This window comes from Panicum hallii, chromosome 5, assembly GCF_002211085.1.
Source record: "Panicum hallii strain FIL2 chromosome 5, PHallii_v3.1, whole genome shotgun sequence".
In the NCBI taxonomy this organism is placed as follows: Eukaryota; Viridiplantae; Streptophyta; class Magnoliopsida; order Poales; family Poaceae; genus Panicum; species Panicum hallii.
In genome coordinates, this window is record NC_038046.1 from 57,726,664 (window position 1) to 57,748,864 (window position 22,201).

The 22,201-nt window shown below is 47.9% G+C and overlaps 4 protein-coding genes and 1 non-coding gene across 5 annotated transcripts; 4 read left to right on the forward strand and 1 right to left on the reverse strand.

Moving 5' to 3' along the window:
• Positions 1–29: 29 nt before the first annotated feature.
• On the forward strand, positions 30–1,316 carry LOC112894471. The gene is made up of 3 exons (XM_025962196.1): positions 30–294; positions 493–747; positions 983–1,316. Exons 1-3 carry the CDS (start codon positions 216–218, stop codon positions 1,156–1,158), a joined length of 510 nt encoding a protein of 169 aa, XP_025817981.1. The 5' UTR covers positions 30–215; the 3' UTR covers positions 1,159–1,316.
• A 480-nt stretch (positions 1,317–1,796) lies between these two features.
• TRNAE-CUC lies at positions 1,797–1,869 on the forward strand. Its single transcript has one exon. It is a non-coding gene; the product is annotated as a tRNA-Glu (tRNA).
• Positions 1,870–1,919: 50 nt separating this feature from the next.
• Positions 1,920–4,438, forward strand: LOC112895508 (60S ribosomal protein L11). The gene is made up of 5 exons (XM_025963459.1): positions 1,920–2,077; positions 2,211–2,318; positions 2,719–2,761; positions 2,851–3,046; positions 4,026–4,438. Exons 1-5 carry the CDS (start codon positions 2,075–2,077, stop codon positions 4,222–4,224), a joined length of 549 nt encoding a protein of 182 aa, XP_025819244.1. The 5' UTR covers positions 1,920–2,074; the 3' UTR covers positions 4,225–4,438.
• Positions 4,439–8,515: 4,077 nt separating this feature from the next.
• Positions 8,516–9,588, forward strand: LOC112894206 (enoyl-CoA delta isomerase 2, peroxisomal-like). The gene has a single exon (XM_025961839.1). It carries the CDS (start codon positions 8,615–8,617, stop codon positions 9,329–9,331), a length of 717 nt encoding a protein of 238 aa, XP_025817624.1. The 5' UTR covers positions 8,516–8,614; the 3' UTR covers positions 9,332–9,588.
• A 6,841-nt stretch (positions 9,589–16,429) lies between these two features.
• LOC112895075 (shaggy-related protein kinase GSK1) lies at positions 16,430–20,491 on the reverse strand. The gene is made up of 12 exons (XM_025962946.1): positions 20,387–20,491; positions 20,166–20,249; positions 19,524–19,583; positions 19,161–19,433; positions 19,002–19,076; positions 18,861–18,917; positions 18,159–18,299; positions 18,005–18,055; positions 17,831–17,926; positions 17,566–17,649; positions 16,975–17,076; positions 16,430–16,867 (listed from the first exon to the last, which is right to left on the reverse strand). Exons 1-12 carry the CDS (start codon positions 20,489–20,491, stop codon positions 16,796–16,798), a joined length of 1,200 nt encoding a protein of 399 aa, XP_025818731.1. The 3' UTR covers positions 16,430–16,795.
• Between the last annotated feature and the right edge of the window lie 1,710 nt (positions 20,492–22,201).

Below are 22,201 nucleotides of genomic sequence, written 5' to 3' on the forward strand. Positions count from 1 at the left end.
CATCAGGAATTCTCTCTTGTGAAGGGCGTTTCTGCGAATTTTCCCTGTCTGAATCATCTCTCAAGTCTCATCTGTGCATGTGGTGAGGAATTGGATAGAAGCAGGTCTCCATTCTCTCTCTCAAAAGAAAAAAAAGGAGGAAGAAGAACAAGAAGCAGGTCGCCATTGGAGGACAGTTCTGCTAATCTTTGGTGGAGAAAGAAGAAATAGGAGGCATGCTCTTACCGCATCATCAAATGTATCCAAACCCTCTGCGGAAGACCGCCTTTGCCTCACCGTTTGCGCTTCACAAAGGTGAGTGGAAGGAGCATTTTACTTGCTAATTTGTATGTGTTTGAATTCTTCCCGTCGTTGGTATTCTTGAAGCTTTGTTCTTGATGAAATTTTGACTCTGCAGCATCTCATTCTCTCATAGTCTCATCCCGCTCTATGACAAACTAAAGACTGTAGTACTGTATCTCGTGCCGCTACTGAACTTGGTGGAACTTGCAGACGGGTTGCTCTTCTCTACTGCTCCGCGGCAAGGTTTTGCGCACCCACCATGCGCGACCGTCAGTGTCATCAGATCAGAGGCCAATGGGGCTGCGTTGCCAGACGCGGTCAGAAAGCATAGCAAGGAGGAGCTCATTGCTTTCTTCAGAGACATTCAGACCTCCATTGCCGAGAGCTCGCCTAAAACTTCCAGGAGGGCGAGGAAGCCGTCGCCTGACCCGGTCGAAGAGGTTGACAAGAGGAAGCAATCATATGGTATGTGGTAGATAGCATTGAGATCTCAGCCTTTTACATGCTATGCAGAACGATGCTGGAGTTGCACTCTGAAATGGGCATTTGTGATGTGTAATTCACTTTGACTTGTGTGACTCATTAGAGCTCATTAAACCAGCTGCAAGCATATATGAGTTACAAATCGAAGCACAAGCTGTTTGTTTTCGCGCTCTAGATATCACATCTGCTTATCATCGTGATGTAAACTGTTCACAAGGCATGGATGGAGATGGTGGCGCCGATGATTTTTCAGAGGAACAAGGAAGGATGATAAATCTGGAGGACATGAAGGTGGCTGACTTGAGGGAACTGGCGAGGGCGAGAAGGATGAGGGGTTACTCCAAGTTAAAGAAGGGTGAGCTGATTGATCGTTTGAAAGGGGTTATCATGTGATAAGCTTGTCCATGATCAAGAGTAGGAAGATGTTAGGGACCTATTGTAGATGTGCGGACTAGATTATTGTCGCTTCAAATGTATGATGGGATTTTGCCAGAAAGAAACGTATGACATGATCTGCTGTCTTTTTTATAGAAAGAAGCTGTATGATGTGATCTGGCAGGCTAGTGGTACTACAGGGATCACACATAGGAAACAAAAAAACCAATACAAGAAGAGAACCTTTGCCATTCCTTTTCCACTAAAACTTTCACCGTTCTCATGTAGCGCACATCGGTGCTGTACCAAGACCATTTATGCAGTTCGCATAAGTCAGGATATATCCTCCTCACGTACATTAAAGCAAAGAAAAGATTAGAAATAACCTAAAATTGCCCAAACAAACAGCTGAGAGATGAACACGTTGAAGTTTAGTGATGAGAAGCTTTTATTTTGCGAGGAAAAAGATTTTTCATTAAAGTTGTATTGAACATATTGTGATTCAACATTGTAATGTCACCTAATCATTCTTAATGAAAAATATTTTTCCTCGAAAAAAAAAAGCTTCTCATCACTAAACTTCAACGTGTTCATCTCTCAGCTGTGTTACCCGAATTCAAATCTCTCAGGTTTTACCTGTTCAAAGCTATCACAACTCCGTTGTAGTCTAGCTGGTTAGGATACTCGGCTCTCACCCGAGAGACCCGGGTTCGAGTCCCGGCAACGGAATTATTTTTGCCCATCCGTCGAACGAAATTACCAAAGCACCCCTCCCCTCACGCATTGCTCGGGGTCAAGTACGTAATTGTACACAACATAAGGATTTAGGGTTTCCTTGTCTCCTTACAAAGCTTCCTCTTTCCGCCGCCGCCGCCCCTCACCGCGCTGCAGAAAACCCTCTCACCTCGCTCGCCGTCGCCTCCCCAATCTCCCCATGGTGAGCTCGCCGCCGGGAGATGCGCTGCGCTCAGCGCCATCCCGTTTTCTTTTCTTAACGAGTCGTTCGACTCTCGCGTCTGTGCGGTTCTGACGGTGTGGGTTGGTTTCGGTTTTGGTGTCTGCGATTGCAGGCGTCGGAGAAGAAGCAGGCGAACCCGATGCGGGAGATCAAAGTTCAGAAGCTCGTGCTCAACATCTCCGTCGGCGAGAGTGGTGATCGCCTCACCCGCGCCGCCAAGGTATTCGCCCATTCCCCACAAATACATTGTTTGGTTCTGCGCGCTAATTCATATGCTTGCTCTGCGCTTGTGGTACGGTCCATACTTCCATGGTTTACTCCAGCATATGTATCGCAGTATGTCTAAATCGCATCTAGATGTGCTCCATTCTGTTTTTTTTTATTAGAATTAATTCTGCGCTGTAGGTTAACCTCCACTCCTCAAGCCGTCCAATCTTGTGTTATGTTTATCTTCACCATAACCAAATGCTTAGCAGTTGTAGTTAGATGTTTTGTTCGCATAGTTTCATTTAGAGACTGGCCAATATCGTCAATTGCTTTGGCGTTTCTATGCATAGCACTATTAGTTGTCACAATCTTCACCATTGGCTCTTCAATAACCTACAGTGATTGTTTATCAGGTGCTCGAGCAGCTGAGTGGGCAGTCACCGGTGTTCTCCAAGGGTGATTTTCTTAAACCTGATATGCAAGTATGATTTGTGGTTTGGGTTGGCGGTATAGGTGCTGATACCGATGGTGTTATGATATTGCAGCGAGGTACACTGTGAGGTCGTTCGGCATCAGGCGTAATGAGAAGATTGCGTGCTATGTGACGGTGAGGGGAGAGAAGGCGATGCAGCTGCTGGAGAGTGGCTTGAAGGTCAAGGAGTACGAGCTGCTGAGGAGGAACTTCAGTGAGACCGGCTGCTTCGGGTTTGGTATCCAGGAGCACATTGATCTTGGCATCAAGTATGATTATCCCATTTCTGCTCTCTGGTGATTTAAGTGTGGTGTATTTATTTCTGCAGATGGGTGCTTTTATGATGGTGTTGTTGCTTGTCTGTTAGTACTACTAAGTAGAGGAAGTAACATGTAGATGTACATTCATGTGTGCAGCATGTTGGTTGCTACTCACTATGACAACTTAACACAGTTTGAGAATCTGCTATAAAGTAGATTTTGGGTAGCTTGATCCATTTGCTGATGTGCTAAAATGACCGAATCACACAACCATGGAGTTCCCTTTTACGCCAAGAACTTCATTTTGGTCTTTTATATGTACTGGAACGGTTCCTTATCTAATAAAGTGCTCAAGGTTATTTTGCAGGTCATATTGAATTGATGACATCCAATTTTTTCCATGTAGCAGTAGCCATAGTACATGACACTATTTCCTGTATTTTGTTCTCCGAGCTCTATTGTATGCTTATTCAGACACTGCCATACCAGCCTGTAATATAACATTAAGTTTTAGTCTAGTGTGGGCTTGTAGCAGGGTTGCCATGTTAGCTCGAGTCCCTGACAATCAAAATGCTTTTCTTTGGGTGCGTCTGACATTTTGTCTCTGATTTATTCCATAGTCAGCATGTTTGTGCAGTACCCACAATGGTCAAATTTGTAGTACTGTGGTGCACGGGACATTTTGTTGTGCTGTCATTATTTGACAATTTATTTGTATCCTGAAGTATCACCTTGATTTAAACTGTGCATATAATGCCATTCTCATTTTTTTACTGTTGTTGTCTTTTACTGTCTGCATATGTGGGCATTGCGTGTTTGTATCTGTGGCTAGTTCCTCCTCCCTTAGCAATTAGGAATTTCAGAACACCTAACATATTGCGCATTTGAAGGGGATGGTTCCTTTTACCCCCGCCTACCTAGTTTCTGCTTAATGAAGTCTACATTTTGTTGATGACTAATAACCAATCTCTCTGTTGCATTATCTCAGGTATGACCCATCTACCGGTATCTACGGCATGGACTTCTACGTCGTCCTTGAGCGTGCCGGGTACCGTGTTGCCCGCCGCCGCAGGTGCAAGTCCCGTGTTGGTATCCAGCACAGGGTCACCAAGGAGGATGCCATGAAGTGGTTCCAGGTCAAGTACGAGGGTGTCATCCTCAACAAGGCCCAAGCCAACACCTCCTAAGCGTCACAAGACCCTAGCCCCCACTTTAGAGCTCGAGTCAATTAAGTTTATCTGGTGTTTGGATTTGTACTAGAAGAAACCAAATGCATTGTCAGTTTTGCCTGTACTGGAGTTGGATCCTTTTTTGGGTGCCCCTTACATTAATCTTAATTTGTTGTTGGATAATCCCGAATAGCGTTGTTTGCTACAAGAATGGTGCTAAGTTAGACCTGAACTTATTCGTACTAAGATATATGATACGTTCAGCCGAAACTGAACCTAAACTCAGTTGTGCTAAATTGAACATGACGCCATGTGAATTATGCAGTCAATTCGTTTCCTGTAGCTAACAAGTCTTCTCTGTGCTCGGTAAGAAACTCTTGCATCTGCATAGAAAGCACAGGCTTGTGTTTAAGATCTTCAGCATGCCTTTCAAATGTTAAGGGACCTGAACAAATCGGGACCCTCTCTCTTCTCCCATCTTAAGGAGATTGACCTCACTGATTGCTGTAGTGATGTTGAGGGTAATCGAAAAACAGCTGTGTGTTCAATTGCTTTTCTCTAAACAGTTCGTTATTTATAGTCCCGCATTTTCAGCTTTGCAGCACTTGGCAAGCTGCTCGGAACTGCAAGTCTTGAACCTTGGCATCTGCTCAAGCATTTCCGATAAAGGCTCCCTTGTTTATCAGTTCAATATGCGGAGAGCTTGTGGAACTTGATCCATACCCGTATTGGGAGATGTTGCTTATTTATGGTTCAGTAATTACTTATCAGAAAACCATTGATCACTGGAAACACCCAAATTACCGATGCTGGTTCTCCGGATGAGCTCACACACAAACCTTGAGCTGAGCTGCTGACCGAGGGCTCGTTCGGTTAGGTCAGAATGAGGCCAGGAATCCTTCCAGGGGGTTAAAACTTATATAAATTATTACATTAGCTAACAGTTCCGGCCTGGAATCCTTCCATGGAGAACCTAACGGCCCCTGAACCGGACCTGAAGCGCTGTTATTCCGTAGATGATACTCCCAAAACCAATCTGTTGCACCTCCATTACTCTTGCCACTTTCGAGATACTCTGCCATCTGCTGGGCGGGCTGAGCTCCGTGCTCTCCCCCGAGCTGTGCCCGGTGGGTCGACAAGGCCCTCGTCTACAAGGGCTAAGCCTGAACACGACTGGTGAATCAAGAGGACAATCGTTCTTCAGGCTTCAGATGATCAGATCAGAGAAACAAGACCAAAAAGGCAAGCAACTGTGATCTTTTCGGTCGCTTGAGATGTCGCTGTTTTACCGCCGCTCTGCGCCATTGCTAGCTGCACGCGCTTCCGGCCAGCGTGCGTGGTTGGCGCCAGGCTCACCGTCGTACGGTGGCTGGGCGTGTCGGCGCCGGGCGAGGAGGGGAAGGGGATGGATGATGGCGACCGGGCTATCTCATTCCCATTTTTCTAGCTTCGAAATCCAGAGGCAGATCCTGGTTGATTTGATTTCCAAAGTATAGTTTCAGTTTCCACCTCAGTTACCTAGCCGACCGGTCTGCGGAATGTGCTTGAGGTCAGGGCAGCCAGCGACGGCGAGGCACAGGGGAGGCTCGGACATGGCGGCGGCGAGCTTGACCCGTTGTCCCATGTGTGGCCTCCGCAGAAACGGCATCGGCGCACTAGGGGATCCGCACGAACTCAATGGAGGAGAACTCGGGGAGCACGGTGGCGGTAGTACCGGAGGTCGCCAGCGGCCGCGCGATCGACCTTCGCCGGCTGCCATGTCGCCGGCACCGAATTCTTGCATATATGCCCATTAGCAAATAGACCCCTGTAATTTTCATATAGACCTCTAATTCGGATCGCGATTATAATCTCCATCCGAATATATATATTTAGCCCCCTGTATTTTTACGAAAAGTACCCTGGTTTGGATCGCGATTAATAATCGCGATCCAATTATTTGCAAAAATATCCCTGATTCGCATAGGCTAATCCGTCATCCCGCCGGCCGGCCGTCGCCGTCGCGGTGCTCCCGACCTCCCCGGCTCGCCAACCGCTGGATCGCGCTCCCGTAGTCACCGATCACGCCGACCCGGGACACGGCCTCCCCGGGCCTCCACTACGACCTCGACGCGGCGACCGGGCGGGTCTCCTTTACCGTGGTGCTCCTCGTCCGCGCTCGTCGCCGTCGCCTGCGCGTGGAGACCTTCTCGTTCCCGATGGGCAGGTGGGACACGTCGCAGCTCGTCTTCGGCGTCGCCTACCCGGGGATCCGCGTCGGCACGTGCTTCTACTGGCTGTGCCGGTGCCGCGGCCATTCCGCGGCCGCACGTCGGTGGTCCGCGACCCGCCGGAGGCGGAGGACTCCAAGGGGCGCGTGTGGCGGTCCCTGGGGTCGGCCGGCGGGCGCCTCCGGCTGTGCGCGTTCGACATCCGTGACGAGGAGAGCTCCAACATGCTCCCGCACGACGGCGTCGAGGGCGTACCGGCGTGTGGGCGATGGACCCCGCCGGGGCGTGGCGGCGCATGCACGAGGCGGTGGTGGACGACCTGTCGGCGTACTACTTCAACATGCTGTGGGGCATCGAGATGGCGCTGGACTTCGCCGGCGCGTGCAGTGACTCCGTCATCGTCGACAAGAACAAGTTCCTGCGGCGCTACGACCTCGTGAGCGGTGACAAGGTCGAGCTCGCGAGCCTCTACCGGATCGACGGCAAGCTCGGCGCGCTCTACGACCGCGTCCGCGTATTCCCCTTCTGCAGGTCCGGTTGAGTTGATTGCTGCACGCTCTGATCGGTGGCATCCTAGGAGAAAGCTTCTTTTTAGCATGGTGCTTGTTCGTCCCTTGAGGTGCTACCTACCACTATTCCAATTCCAATTCGTTATAGATGCAGTGTCAATTCCCTTTTTCAGAGAGAGTTTATGTTACTTTTTTTTTAAAAGAGTGCAGCATTTTAAGAGCTTTTCTAAAATCTACTCTCTAAATCATCATTTAGAGAGTTATTTGAGTAAAACTCATTTTCTATATTTTATACTATCCAACACTTTTTCTATATCTTGTGTATAGTTCAGAGAGCAATTCTCTCTCTCCATATTTGGTTAGCAAGAAATCCGAAATACAGGGGTATATATTTAGATATCCAATTGAAAATATTGTTGGAGAGTAATTTTTAACTAAAATTTTTATTTCTAAAGATGGATATAAAGATTCTATCGGAGATGGATGCTCCTATGTTACATACTCGTGTTTTCTGATGAGCCATCGAGTGGCAGCAAAGATAGTCTTGTCAAGGTGCAGCAACGATTTTCAGCACCTAAACTTTAGTCAAGTTTAGCAAATTTTTACGACAAACTGACCAAATATACCCTTACTGCCTCAGATAGTCTAATCCACTAGGTCAAGGGAAAATGGTTGACGGTTGACCCCACTACGGCTGAACCGAAGTACATGGCCATCAGCTGTCCTTTGCACGGCCCTACAGACCCAAATGTGTGGACTCAACTGAACAACCGTACTGAAGCTCTGAACACAATGCCATGTGAACTGTACTGAAGCTAGTGTGTTCGTTTAGAAGTATTAAATAAAGTCTAATTACCAAACTAATTGCAGAACCCCAGAGCTAATTCGCGAGACGAATCTAATAAGGTATATTAGTCCATAATTAGCGGATGATTACTGTAGCATCACTGTGGCAAATTATGGATTAATTAGGCTCATTAAATTTATCTCGCGAATTAGCACCCATATGTGCAAAAAGTTTTATAATTAGACTTTATTTAATACTTCTAAATAATAAGATTCTCTTTGATATGACGGGTCTAAACTTTAGAGGGTAGGAAACGAATACACCCTTACGTTCAAAATCATTATATGTAGTCAGATCGGTGCTCCGGAGCACATTTCTAATTCAAAATTATTATGTATTACTAATTAGTAATATTAAATATAAATTAATTATAAAATTCACTGTATAAATGGAGACTAATTCGCGAGACGAATTATTAAATCTAATTAGCTCATAATTTGATAATGTTGTGCTACAGTAAATATGTGCTAATTAGACGTATTAGATTCATCTTGTGAATTAATTTCTATTTATGCAATTGGTTTTACAATTAGCTTATATTTAATATTTTTATTAGCATCAAATGTTCGATCCGACTGAAAATTAGTCGCTAGATCAAAGCATCCTGAACCAATTTAATAACGTCTTCTAATTTTTATCGCCCATCCTTTCGTCTACCGTGGAAAGTTAGCCGCCATATGCGCATCATAGTGGGCTGCTCGTCCCAAACTCTGTCCATTATTTAACCGAAGACAGTTGATTCACCAAAGATAACGCAACAGCGAGTCAGGGAAGAGAGCTTCACTTTCCTTTCCACACACCATCCCTCTCGGTCTCGGCGGCCCGGCCGGCCGGATCCCCAAATGGAGGCCAAGGACCTGTGCGCCGTCGAGAGGCGCGGCCGCGTGCACCTCATCACCATCACCGGCGCGGGCGACCACCGCCTCAACCCGGCCCTCCTCGCCGCCCTCCGCTCCGCCGTGGCCGCCTCCGCGGGCGCCGGCGCGCTCGTCCTCGCTGCCGAGGGCAAGTACTTCTCCAACGGCTTCGACCAGGCGTGGGTGCGCACGGCGCCGCCGCACCTCCACGCCACCATGGACGGTGGATTCCGCGCGCTGGTCGCCGACCTCCTCGCGCTGCCCGTGCCCACGGTCGCCGCCGTGACGGGCCACGCCGCGGCCGCCGGGTGCGCGCTGGCCCTCGCGCACGACGCCGTGGTCATGCGCGGCTCCCGCGGGTTCCTGTACATGAGCGAGGTCGACGCCGGGCTCAAGATCGTGGACTTCTTCGCCGAGCTGATCCGCGAGAAGGTCCCCGACGCGGCGGCGAGGAGGGACCTGGTGCTGCGCGGGGACAAGATGACGGCGGCCGAGGCCAAGCGGCGGGGCATCGTGGACGCGGCCGTGGACGGCGGCGTAGGGGACGTGGTGGCCGCTGCCGTCGCCGAGGCCGAGCGGCTCGCGGCGAGGGGCTGGGACGGGGAGGTCCTGGCCGAGATCAGGAAGGCCGCGTGGCCCAAGGTGTGGGGCAAGGTCAAGGACCACGGCGCCGGGCCGGCAGCCGCGCGGCCGCGGCTCTAGGCGCGCGCCGCGTGGTACGGACGGTCGGCGGCTGCGCTGGCTGGCTGGTACTAGCAACAGTGACGTGCTTCACATGATTCGCCGTTGACTGGAACATGTAGCTGGCCAGCTAGGTCAATAAATCTAGATGAATGTATCCTGCTTGCTGCCTGTAGTTAGGAAGCAGATGATCTGATTGAACTGCTCTAGTGATGATCTGATTGAGAGTGTTCATGCCACCAAGAGCTCTTGTTGTGTGTAACATTGATAGTTGAATCGCCAAGCAAGCTCCCTCTGCTACCTTCTTGTCAAGCTGGTGGTGGAATGATGGTGCGACTGCCGCTCGGGAATGTAGTTGTAGATACGTAGTGCTTCCGTTCCTGCCTGTAGAACCGGCGCGGATGGTGGAATTTGAGAGGAGCCTGTGTTGTGTGAATTGTGATGAACGAGAAGAGGTCGGGTAGAGCTTAAACGACGACGTTTGGCCAAACCGAACCCTTGAGGCCGCGGAGCATCAAAGATTTCGTGGTGGCCCTAATGGCTGTCACTCTAACTGCCGTATCGATAAGACAAAACCAAGTGATCAGTGGAGATTGGAGAATGCTACGGAGAAACAAGAAATAACTAATAATAAAATGTAAAGAAATAGAAAAAGAACCTGTAGCCGTGGGGAACCTTCCGCTGATTTTGGACCACAAGCTGGGCCGTGCTTGCTCATAGGGCGCGCGAGCGTAAGTAGTTCCGCTTTCGGGCTGGCGGCGAATCTGTGGGCCGCTTCATGGGCTGTCGCTATGTCGGCTGCCCTCTTCCACATAGAAAAGCCCCCGATACAGCACTGCCGTATAACGACTTTTTTTAAAAAAAGGTTAAAAAAATTAAATTCGAAAAAGAGGTGCCGGTTTGGAACAATTCGAAAAATGGGCGCCTCCCGCCCGATCAACAGGCGGGTGTCAGGCCCCCGGTAGGGGCCTCTTCGAAAAAAAAAACTTTTCTTATTCGCGAAGAGACCCCTGACGCGGCATCCCGCCCGTTGACGGGCGGGAGGATTCCCGAAAGGCATCCCGCCCTCCCAACGGGCGGGAGGTTCCCCCGAGGGGCATCCCGCCCTCCCAACGGACGGGACCCCCCCCCACTATTTAAGCACCCCACCCACCCCCAATTCTCATAATATTCAGCAAAAATCAAAAAAAAGAAAGGGAGGAAAGGAAGAGAGGAGAGGAGAGGAAGCGGCGAAGTCCTGTCCACACGTCGGTTTAGAGGTATATTCTCGTTATAATCGTATAATTATCAATTGTTTTTACGAATATTTGTTAGGGTAGTTATACGTAGAATAGTTTTCAGTATTTTCAATAGCTTTTAGAAATATTTGTTATGGTAGTTCTATTTTAAATAGTTTTTAGTATTTTCAATAGTTTTTAGATATATTTCTTAGGGTAGATATATTTTGAATAATTTTTATAGTTTCAGTAGTTTTCAGATATATTTCTTAGGGTAGTTATATTTTGAATAGTTTTCCGTATTTTCAATAGCTTTTAGAAATATTTGTTAGGGTAGTTCTATTATAAATATTTTTAGTATTTTCAATAGTTTTTAGATATAGTTCTTAGGGTAGTTATATTTTGAATAGTCTTTCGCAACTTGAATTATTAAATCTTTTTTATAAAAGATCGATAACAATATTACTCTGCTTCCCATTACGTATGCAGATCGATCTGATCAACTTCGCGGAGGTCGAAGCTACATCTCAGATCATGTTGCTTGAATGTGGAGTACGTGTACCGGAGGCACAGTACAAAGACAGCTTGCGTAAGATTCAAGACAATTTGACGCGAGCGTTACGTGCACTGATGTGTCGCGGCAGAGATGACGTGGGGGCCTCCAGTTCATCTCATGCGTCCGCCCACGTGTACACAGCTGGCCTGTCGACCTCTGCAGCACCGCACGCGGCGTCCAGCGGTACTGCCGCTAGTTCAAGCTGTAAGTCCTTTATAATTGCCATTTCAATCACCTTTAATTTACACGACTAATTTCGTTTATTTTTATAGTCATGCACTCGACGGCAATGGGACCTCCTCCTGCAAGAATGGAGCCTCATACGTTTGGCACCTATGCTCCAGGAACGTCTCTCCCGTCGGGTTCAACGCCAGCTGCATCGTACTCTCAGGGCTATACTCAGCATGCATGCTCGATGGGAGCTTCTGCATACGGTGGTCCATCCAGTGTGCCGGACTGGGACGACTGGGAGGGTGGCTCCGCCACTTGGTCGGAGTTGGTGGGCGGCGGCGCCGGGCCTAACATCATTGGTCCCTCCTAGACGCATGACGCTCCAGGTGCACAGTCCCAGGATGACCCGTTCACGCCTGCACCTCCTCCGCCTCGTCCTCACCATGCTCCAGATGCATTTACGTACTCGGAGGACCACATACGCCGACGGGCTAGGACTAGGGGGGAGGATGAAGAGAGCGCGAGGTCCGGGACAGGCGGGGTAGATACTCCTGATTCGGTGGATTTTTTATATTTAAACTGTTTTTGTATGATACTATTTTCTTTTTAATTGGTTGACGTATCGTACTATCGTAATATTTGGATTCTACGTTGCAAAACGTTATCGTTTAACCATCTTCGTACGAGTTTTAGATACCGTAATCTTCTTCGTAAAATTGAATTAAAATTTTGTATGCATACATAAGAGTATAGCGAATAAATCTTGTATTTGAAAAAAATCAAAATTTCAAATAGTTTGTGAAACATAAATTCCAACAAAATATAACAAAAATCATAAGCAGGGGCACCTCCCGACCACTGGCCGGGCGGGATGCCTGCCTTAGGGACCTCTTCGCGAATAAGAAAAGTTTCTTATTCGCGAAGAGGCCGTCGGGAGGGGCCTGGAAATATTTTTGGAACCTCCCGCCCGCTGGATGGGCGGGAGGTCCCCGGCCCCACGCCTCCCGCCCAATCAACGGGCGGGAGGTACCCATTTTTCCAATTTTTCACAACCGGCACCCCTTATTCGAATTTTATTTTTTTAAGCCCTTTCTAAAAAAACTCGCCGTATAACAAGAGTCCCTTTGACAAAGAAAGAGCATTTAGGTTAGTGGTTCAGTACCCTCTGTAGCATCTTAGGATCTGGGTTCGACTTGCCGTATGTTGGTGTTTCGTTCATCAGCTAATAAATTAAGCGCTGCACTTATCCGTGGCTTGATGGCTAACAATTGAAGGCAAAAATTTAGACTGCTTCGGGCAATTGTCCTGCGTCCAGTATAAGGTGGTGTTCTCATATTCTTCACATTCGAATGCTGGGTGGCGGGCACTTTGCAAGCGGTGTGCGTGTGTGTGCTTTTCACGTGTCCTATCCCTAGAGGGAAGACCCAGCTCTGCCTTATATACATGGTGGACTGGACTACATTACGTGCGAGAAGGGGTGTCCCGAGCCCCAGGGCCGATGCCCCGGAGCGAGGTCGACTGACTACGCATGTCCGTCTGGAAGGCCCTCCGGTGGAATGTGCTCCGCCGCTTTCCGTATCGCGACTTGTCCGCCCAGATCGCGGTGCCGCCTGACACGTCCTTAGGTCCGCGCGCCCCTCCCGCAGCAGGGGATGGCTGAAAGTACGCCTAGAGGGAGGGGGGTGAATAGGCGATCGCTGCTTAAAACCTGCACACAAGAACTTAGTCCGAGGCTGCCTGGCGGACCGTCCGCTGGGAGGTCTCGGGTAAGGAATGCAACCGTTCAAAAAATAAAACGTGTATACAAAATCTACTTGAATAGAAAGACTCTAAAATAATTTAGGAACACTAAATGCGGAAGCAATCTAGCATAAAGTAAGTACACAAGTAGATCGGGCAAGAATGCTAGACAATGGTAAATATAACAAAAGCACAAGAATGAAGTAAGGTAATCAAGCACAAGAGACACAAGATTTTCACCCAAGGTTCGAATCCACTCAAGGATTCTACATCCTCATTGAGGAGTCCATAAAGGACCAGGTTCCTCTCAACCCTTTCCTCTCTCAAATAACCACAAAGGTCAAACTTGAGCTCTTCACTAGCAACAAGGGTAATACAAACTTCTCAAGACAACCACACCACGAGTTGGTTGTTCTTGAGCACCTCTAACTGTCTAGGAGCCAAGCTCCAAGAGTAATAGATGTGGAAAGCGATGGAGAGTGCCAAGAGATGCCCAAGAGAAGTGAGTCTCTTGGGAAGAACTTGAATCTTGCTCAAACCCAACCCTAGACTAAAATTTGGAGTGGGGAAGCTAGGGTTTCACTTTGGGGAGCTTTGGAGTGCTTAGAATGTGCTTGAGACTCGGTTTAACTGGTTAGGCAAGAGTGTTTTTCGTTTGAGGTCGTGGGGGTATATAAAGTGCCTCACTGAAAACTAGCCGTTAGGCTGTTTTTAGTGACCTGGCGGACTGTCTGCCAGGCCTGGCGGACTGTCCGCCAGGAGCTCTCGGATTTGCGTAAATTGCATCAAGGCTTACACTCCGGATTTGATTTATTGGTGATCTTCCACACACTTTCCACATCCCCCTTGATAGTACGGTATAACTAAACTCAAGAAAACATAAAACAAAGAATTTTCTTCGCTTGCAACACTTTTCTTCATCCGGTACCGTTCTCCAAATTTGAATAATCGTCGGGATTCACTCCTTTTCTTTTCTCCTTTTTGGTTTCTTTGACCCCTGCTCATTATACTCGTCGGGATTCTCTCCTTTTCTTTTCTCCTTTTTGGTTTCTTTGACCCCTGCTCATTATACTCAATTGAAACATTAGATACTCATTTAGATTGTTATTAATCACCAAAATAGGTCATTAGGCCTAGATGCACTTTCAATGGCGCCGTTGCACTTGCGGCACATCCCTATCCTGATGCGTCGGGGGCAGAGCCTCCTACTTGGTTGGCACGCCAAGCATTCCTCACCGGGCTCAGGAGGTCAGGCATCCTGCTCCTCTTCTCGCCGCGTGGTCCACGGTGGGGCATGCTAGCATGGCGCGCCACCTTCTCTCTATGCTTGATGGTGGAGGGTGACCCGGTACGGGCTGTCTAGTCGCTTTGTGCAGGGAGTGTGGTCGGCATGAGCGCCGGTCACGGTGTCATGATGACCCAGCACCGGGGCGCCGCTTGTTCCTCCGATTTGTGGGTGGCGCTCCTACCCTGGCTGTCAACAGAGGGCTCGCATGCATATCTTGTAATGTCGCCCCGCGCCTTTCCCAAGTCGACTTGGGCCTGGGTACAGTTCCGGGGTTGGCCTGGTCCTTCGACCTCTTCCGCCGTGTCACGGGTCACGAGGCCGCCACGTGTCCCGGACCTGACTTGCTGCTGGGCCGTCAGGATCTGCCTTGCCATCCGCCCCGTCCTGGATGTGCGCTTACCTGATCGGGCCAGACCGTCTGGTTGGATGGGCTAACCCGAGTTTAGATCCCTAAGGACTGTACTTAGGGGTACCCGTGGTATTTAACCTCATCACCGTGAGAGCGAATTTTCTAGAATTTAATGGTGTTGTGCTTTTAGTGGTAGGCGATATTTCCGTCGCAGCGAGGTGTCTATGGTGATTTCGTCAATCTCGAGAATTTGCTGGCTCAATCTTCGAAGATGCTCATAGGAAAAGAGTTTGCGTACATGTGTTTATAAGAGTGAGCGTGCGTGCGTTGTGTGTCTCATCTTAGGGCCTATTCAAGGTCTTAAACATATTTCCAGAATGAGCTCAGGATGCCGTGACACATGTCCTATTTGCCATCATGGGTTGTGATGTTGAATATATTTTGACACTATATCGAGAAGAAATTCATCTAGACACCAACACGGAGGATCAACTCTATACAAAAGAACTCAACTTTTTATTCACTGTAACTTAGTATAACTGTAACTTAGTATAACAGAAGATTTTTTATACTCTTTATACGACTACCATAGCATGACACAACTGCATGTACATGGTTACCATGCCACCTACGAGATCTCTTATTCCATGGTATGGCAAGAGGGAAGCACCTCTATTTATAGGGCTCACGGATATTGCGGTGTTATCGTGTGGCAAGTTCCACACTCTTCTTTTCAAAAATATCTAACTTTATAATTTTCTCATCCTAATCTAACCATGCTAAATATCTTATTCTATAGATTTCATATCTTACCATGAAGCGTAGCAATTCCACTCTCTTACTATTTTCAAATTCTTCTAAAACTTTCTAAATTCTTCTAAAACTTTCTAATTCTAAAGTATGGATTGTTATTTTCAACATATTATTATCTAAGCATTATGCTGACACTAAAATAATAATTTAAATATTAGAACCGCGCGACATGTACTACTCAGTATCTTGCCCGGGCAGCGCCGGTCCGGCCTGGCCAGTGGCGATGGCTGACCGCCTCTCCGCCATGTGCACCGCCCCGACGTCCTCGCGCTCTACCTGCCCCCGGCACGGCTGCGCTCGCGCCAGCGCCCGATGCGGAGGTCCCGCGGGTTTACATGAGCGAGGTCGATGCTCCACGCCACCGTCCATGATGCCGCACCGGACGGCCGGCCTAATACCTTGCGGGGGGGACGGGCTGCAACGGGGAGACACTGGCAGAGATCTGGAAGGTCACCTGGCCACTTGATCGGACTACTGCGTATTTGGATGTTTGGAATGCAAAATTTCACAAGAATCAGGCAGAAGTTTCACCAAAAGTAATTCGATTTCAACAGCAGTTGTTCCCATTTTCCGCATCTTCAACATATTACTTATATCTCAATATCTAAAAATCTCTCTCCACTAACCAATAAGTATTTTTACCTTTAGTGATCGTTACTGCGACTACCAAAACCTAATCACCGGAGGGTAAGATATAGAGATAATCCTTTTATTTAGATTCCACTAACCAATAACTATTTTTACTTTTACTATTAGTGATGATTGCGGCAACAAACTACCAAAACCTAATCACTAGAGGATAAGATATAGAGATGAATCCACTTTATGTTGGTGAGAGTTAAGTGTGCTTTGGTAATTATAAAATAATATTTAACTAATAGGGATTGGATTGGTGACTTACTAGAGCATCTCCAATCACCAAAAGATCAGTTTTTTAGTATTGGAGAGAGGCATGAACGTTCGGACCACAAAACGTTCGGGCGCCTAAGCATAAACGAGACATCAGTCATGGCAATTGGGGAGATGATCATTTACATCATGGCAGACAAACAAAACAGGAGCAGCTACACTACTGCTGAGAAGTACTGACGAACATAATAACCAAAAACTGCCCTAGGCATTAACCAGTCACCACCTCCTACATTCTTACCTTAACTACGGGAACAACAGGCGCCAGTTACCGACTTAACACTGGCGGTAGTTCTTTGCGGTCAGATAATTTACATAGTTTTACTTCTCTCTGGAACTGCTGGGTCGATCTCTCCAGATGGTGCAATGTTGCCTACGCTTGCATCGGCCCAGCTCATGGGGAACTAAGACCAAAAAGTTGAACATCGCAGTGCCTGCCCTCCTAGCTTCCGGTGTGCCGTCTAATATGTTCCGGTATGAGCCTGTTGACGAGTTCCGGAGAGGAATTTGCTAGCTGCATAACAGAATCAGTGGAATTGATGAGCACAACAGTACAGCAAGAGCTAAGTGCATTCATTGGGGGGTCTTAACAGAACAGTACATCATGTTCCGTATACTTACTTCATGCTTGAAGTTGAAGAGCGGAGGGAATGGACGGCCATTTGGCAGGCGTGCATTCGGCGCCCGTAGCTCATCAAAGAAGGGATGCGCACATGCATCAAGCTGCATAGAATCCATGAAATGCATAAGTACATTTATAATCAACAGGATGCAAATCTAAAGATTATGTTGCGTTCCAGCTACAGCATGAGCACTATCGCTGTCTTTTTTAGGTGGGGCACTAACTAGTACACTTAACAAGCACATGTGACTATAAAGTTGCACCTACTCTTCATCAGCTAACACTCATCAACTCTTGGTTCTAGCCTCCTGGGCCACTGGGTATCATAATTATCATATCTATGCAGGACCAGAAGCTATGGTTTGGGAGGACATACTTCCACATGCATTTAACCTCTTTTAATTGATCATGCTCTATGAGACTATGAATAATCGAGAATAATGCAACCTAACAAAATAAGCACAGCCATGTAAAATGGACCACAAGCAACACAACCACCTTAGCCAGATGCCTCGTTCCAATTTTCTATTGCCCTCAAACCAACAGCTTCAAAAACAACAATAAAAAAATGAAGTAAAGAAAATACTCACAGCAGAGCAGCGAAGACTTGGTGAGTATTGGAGGAGACGAGAAGCAAGGTCTATAGCTTCCGGAGGCATTCTCTTGTGAAAAATCTGGAGGATAAAAGTGCAAGTAAGAAATCAGTTAGTCACTGGTGCATTTTGAATTCAAAGTGCAGATTTGATATTAGATTATAGAACCCATTTTGCGCTACAAAGACATGGAACCGTAGACTACAATTACAATACCCTGTATGTAAAATGGCACGATATACATGATTGAACATATGAATACCTTGTGCCATGGATGAGCCTTTATCTGAGGAAACCTGAACTCAGTATAGTTGGGGTTCATGCATCTTATTTCCTCACGAGTTGGAGTACCAAGAACCTAAAAAGTTTTCACATGGGCATAAGAAACACTCATATCATAATAAAAGAATGTGTTTGGTGGAGCATTATGAAATACCTTGATTATCTCCACTAGCTGGTCAACCGCACTCTCTCCTGGAAACAGTGGCTGTTAAAATCACAACGCAAAATGGTCAGAATCACATCATAGATATCTTTCTTAGTCGAGGTACATATAAATAGAGATTAATCATCAGATAAAGGCAACCAACCTGACCAAGAAGTAACTCTGCAAGAACACACCCAGCTGACCATATGTCTATCGAAGTTGTATACTCAGTTGCTCCGAATATGAGCTCAGGAGCACGATAATAACGAGAGCAAATGTAAGATATATTTGGTTCACCAGGAATCTGAAAGAGGAACACAAGGAACTGGTTAATAGGAGGGTCCAAATTATAGTATGTGAAATGAACAGGAGTATCAAGAGAGTCCAACAGTTAAATTCCATATTTAGGAATCAATCAGTCAAGTTCAAGACACGGATATTTTTTTTACAGAACTAACATGATTGTGGACTACCACCAGCAAATGTGATAACTAAAAACCTCATAGCAGGTAACCCCCCATGATAAAAACCAATTCAGTAAGCTCAACTCAAAAGGAGGCACCATTTATCCATTACATCGTTAACGAAAATGAACAGTCTGCGTAATAACAACAGTTAAATAGGAAATGTATCCGTGTATTGTTTCAATACTCAAGCCACCCTCCAACATATGATTTGATTCTAACTACTACTGCTATCACAAAGCGAATCATCAAAAGGCAAAAGCAACATATTGAAGATAAATGTAACATGTTAACATAAACTGCTGCCCAATACTAAAACTAGCCTGACATAAGCATATTTCAACAATGCATACAAGTACTGGATCAAACTACAGATTCTCTTGGGAGGAAAATTAACATACCAGGACTTTTGCGCTTCCAAAGTCACACAGTTTGACTTGGTGAGTGAGAGGGTCAACCTGTATAGGCAAGCAAGAAGAGACCAATTCAAAAACAATTACCAAATCTCAGAAAGAACATGATCTTGTTCATGTAACACATACTAGGACATTTTGTGGCTTTACGTCCCTGTGGCAGACTCCTGGCACAGTATGAATATAAGCTAGCCCTCTAAAAAGCTGTAAACATAACAAGAGACAACTCCTTAGCAAAGCCAGCACATAAAAGCAGCTGAACAAGTTTGAGCATGGCAGTTCACCAACCTGATACATGTAGAGCTTGACATAGATAAGAGGCATTCTCTGGTTCGCATTGCTGTAGTGCTTCAGGACACGATACAGCGTCTCTGGAACATATTCCATGACGAGGTTCAAAAATAGCTCATCCCTGGGCGTCGTCGAGAAGAAGCAGTGCTTCAGACAGATGACATTGGGGTGTTCCATGGCGCGCATCAGTTGCAGCTCCCGGTTCTTGTAACGTCTATCTTGCAACACCTTCTTGATGGCAAAGGTCTCCCCAGTCTCCAGACACTTAGCCTACACGTCAAAAGCAATTCAATACATATCGCATCAACTAATGTAGAGCACCTTAAAGGAACAGAAATCTCTGAGACCAAGATAGCGTACCTGGAAGACAATCCCGAATGAACCTGTACCCACAACTCGCTCCGCCATGTAACTTATAGTCTGCAATAAAGGCCAAAACAACACATGCGTAACCTAGGACAAAATTGAGGCTAACAAAAGTAGACAGGCCTCAGGTTAACTGAGCAGGCAGGCATTCAGTTTCTCACCCATCTAACTAAGCTAAAAGTAGAGCATTTCTATTCTACACAACGAAACAAAGCACAAAACTAGCAAACCTAAAGGAGAACAAGCTTCGGAAATGCAGATTAGCCACCAATAATTAAGCAATCTGCCACATAATACAGCCACAAACACTAAATCTTTGACAAATTAAGGAAAGACAGAAATATGTGCACAGCTCGGCGCCTCCAAAGTAGCGGAAACATTAAATTTCTCAGCAACCAGCACTAATCCACCGAATTTCGCCCGAAAGAAGAGAGCAACACTAGCAACTAAACTATAAGGTACAGAACACGAATCCCAGCGCAAACCAAGACATCACGACGGATTCCGACCGCGATTCCGCGACCAAACAAGCAACGAAACCACCCTACGCGCACTAGCAGCAGCAACATTCATCCACACACCCGCGCGACAGACAGACAGACAGACAGAGAGACAAGACAGAGAATCGCAGCTCACCCTCTTCGGTTCGCCGTTCTTCCCGCCGATGGTGGTGGAGATGATGTGGCCCGGGACCCTCTCTCCCCCTTCGCCTTCCTTCTTCTGCGCCACCAAAGCCAACCAAAAAAAAACAAGCACCATTAGCCACAGCGCCCACGGAGCCAGCAGATCGGCCAGCGCCCGGCCCCGACCCCCACCGCAGATCCGACCCCAGCCCCAGATCTGGGCCACCCGCTCACCTTCTCGCCGCCGGCGGGGGGGACCGCCGCCGCGGCCGCCGCTGCGTCCTCGGCGGCAGGGGGGGCGTCCAGCGCCATGGGCTCCGGCCCCGGCGGCGCCTCCATGCGTCGGGGTGGGGAGCGGAGGTCGCCGCGCTCGCACGCCGAGTCCGAGGCCGGTGGGGGCAGCTGCGGCTGCGGCTGGGGTGGTTCGCTTGGGGTTGGGGAATGGGGATGGTGGTGTGGTGTGGTGTGGTGTGGAGCGGCAGTGCTTTTGACCGGTCGGACTGCCGCCGCTCGCCTTTGCTTTGCTTTCGACAGCTTGCCTGCTTAGCGATAAGCGTGCTGACTCGTTTTAAGTAGCTGGGGGTGGGGATTATTCTTGGTAGTGAGTTAGTGAGCCGTTTCTACAGCTAATTTTTTTCTTAGCAGCAGCAGTTTCTGCTGCTAAATTTTGAGGCCCTGGAATAGGAGTGCATTGGTTGCCTGCCCAAAAATGAGGGCTGGATACAGTGGCAGTAATCAAGTGCAATTGCTGAGTGGCCTAGCAGATTTTGGCTGGACTTTAATTCTCTCTATTTTTTCACAGGTATTTTACAGAACATTAGGACCTGGCTAAGAGGTGCATTGCCTGTCTGCCAAAAATGAGGGTGGGGAGGGTGTGGCTACTGATCATTGCTATTTGCTGGCTGCTATAGAGGGATGAGCAATTTTGGTTGCTTTTAAATTCTGCCAAGCCTTTTACACTACACATTCGCTTCTATTTACTGCTGCCAAAAATGATAAAGGGGTGTCTGGCTACAGCTCAATGGTATTTACCGCTTGCTACAAAATCATGACCATATTTTGGCTGGCTTTTAATTCTCTGCATTTTACACATTCTTTTAGTCTTAGCAGTACAGCCAGGGAAAAAATGGTCACCAGTGAAAATACCCCCCCCCCTTTTAAGAATCTATTTCAATATGCTCCAAAATCCAGGACTAGAATAGCCGTAGCCAAAATTCTTTATGCGCATTCTTCTATTCTTAGGAAGCACCGAAAGATAAATCACCACGGAAAGGTGACGCAGAAAGTTCTTCTAACATGCTCCAAATTCCACATCCAAATCCCTTACAACGATTTTTTTTCAAATGAACAAATCCCAAACCAAAATGACATGAACAGTGCTGCAGGCTGCACGTCGACGTACGCACGAAAGGTAAACGCCAGTCTCGTTCCAAAAGCTTGCGCTTGCGCCAGTGCCACCGGGTAACCTCACACTCCACCTGCTGCGGTTGGTACCGTACGACCGGCACCATAACTGCCGCCACCACCCTCTTCCGTTGAACGAGCCCGGACCAGGAAACCAGCCGCGGAGCAACCGCCGCCGCCGCCCACCCCGGTGGCGTCCGGCAGCGAGCGATCCGGGGGGGAAGCGAGCGGCGTGACACGGTGGCGGTCAAAGCGGCCGAGGCGAGGGAGTCCCGAGAATGCCCCTGGCGCTGGCGGGGCTCCGGCAGGCAGCGCGGCCCCACCGGGGCCTTGTTTAGCCGGGGCGGGCCCCGGGCCGATCATTGTTAGCGCGCCCTAATAATTGGCCTCGGAGACGCCTCGCGTCACATGCGTCCTCGCTGTAGCCACCGACCGTTACTCCCTCTCCTCGCTTGTGACCGATGCAGCAGCAAAGCAGCCCCCGGCCTTCCTTCCCTGGAGCCTGGACGGACGGATCGATGCCTCTGCCCGTGCCCAGGTGGCGTGAGGAAGAGGGAGCTTGAGCTGAAGAGCGGGGAGTGGAAATGGGATGGGATTGGATACTGGGATGGTCCAGCGTCCAGCTAAGATCAGAGCTGAGAGCTA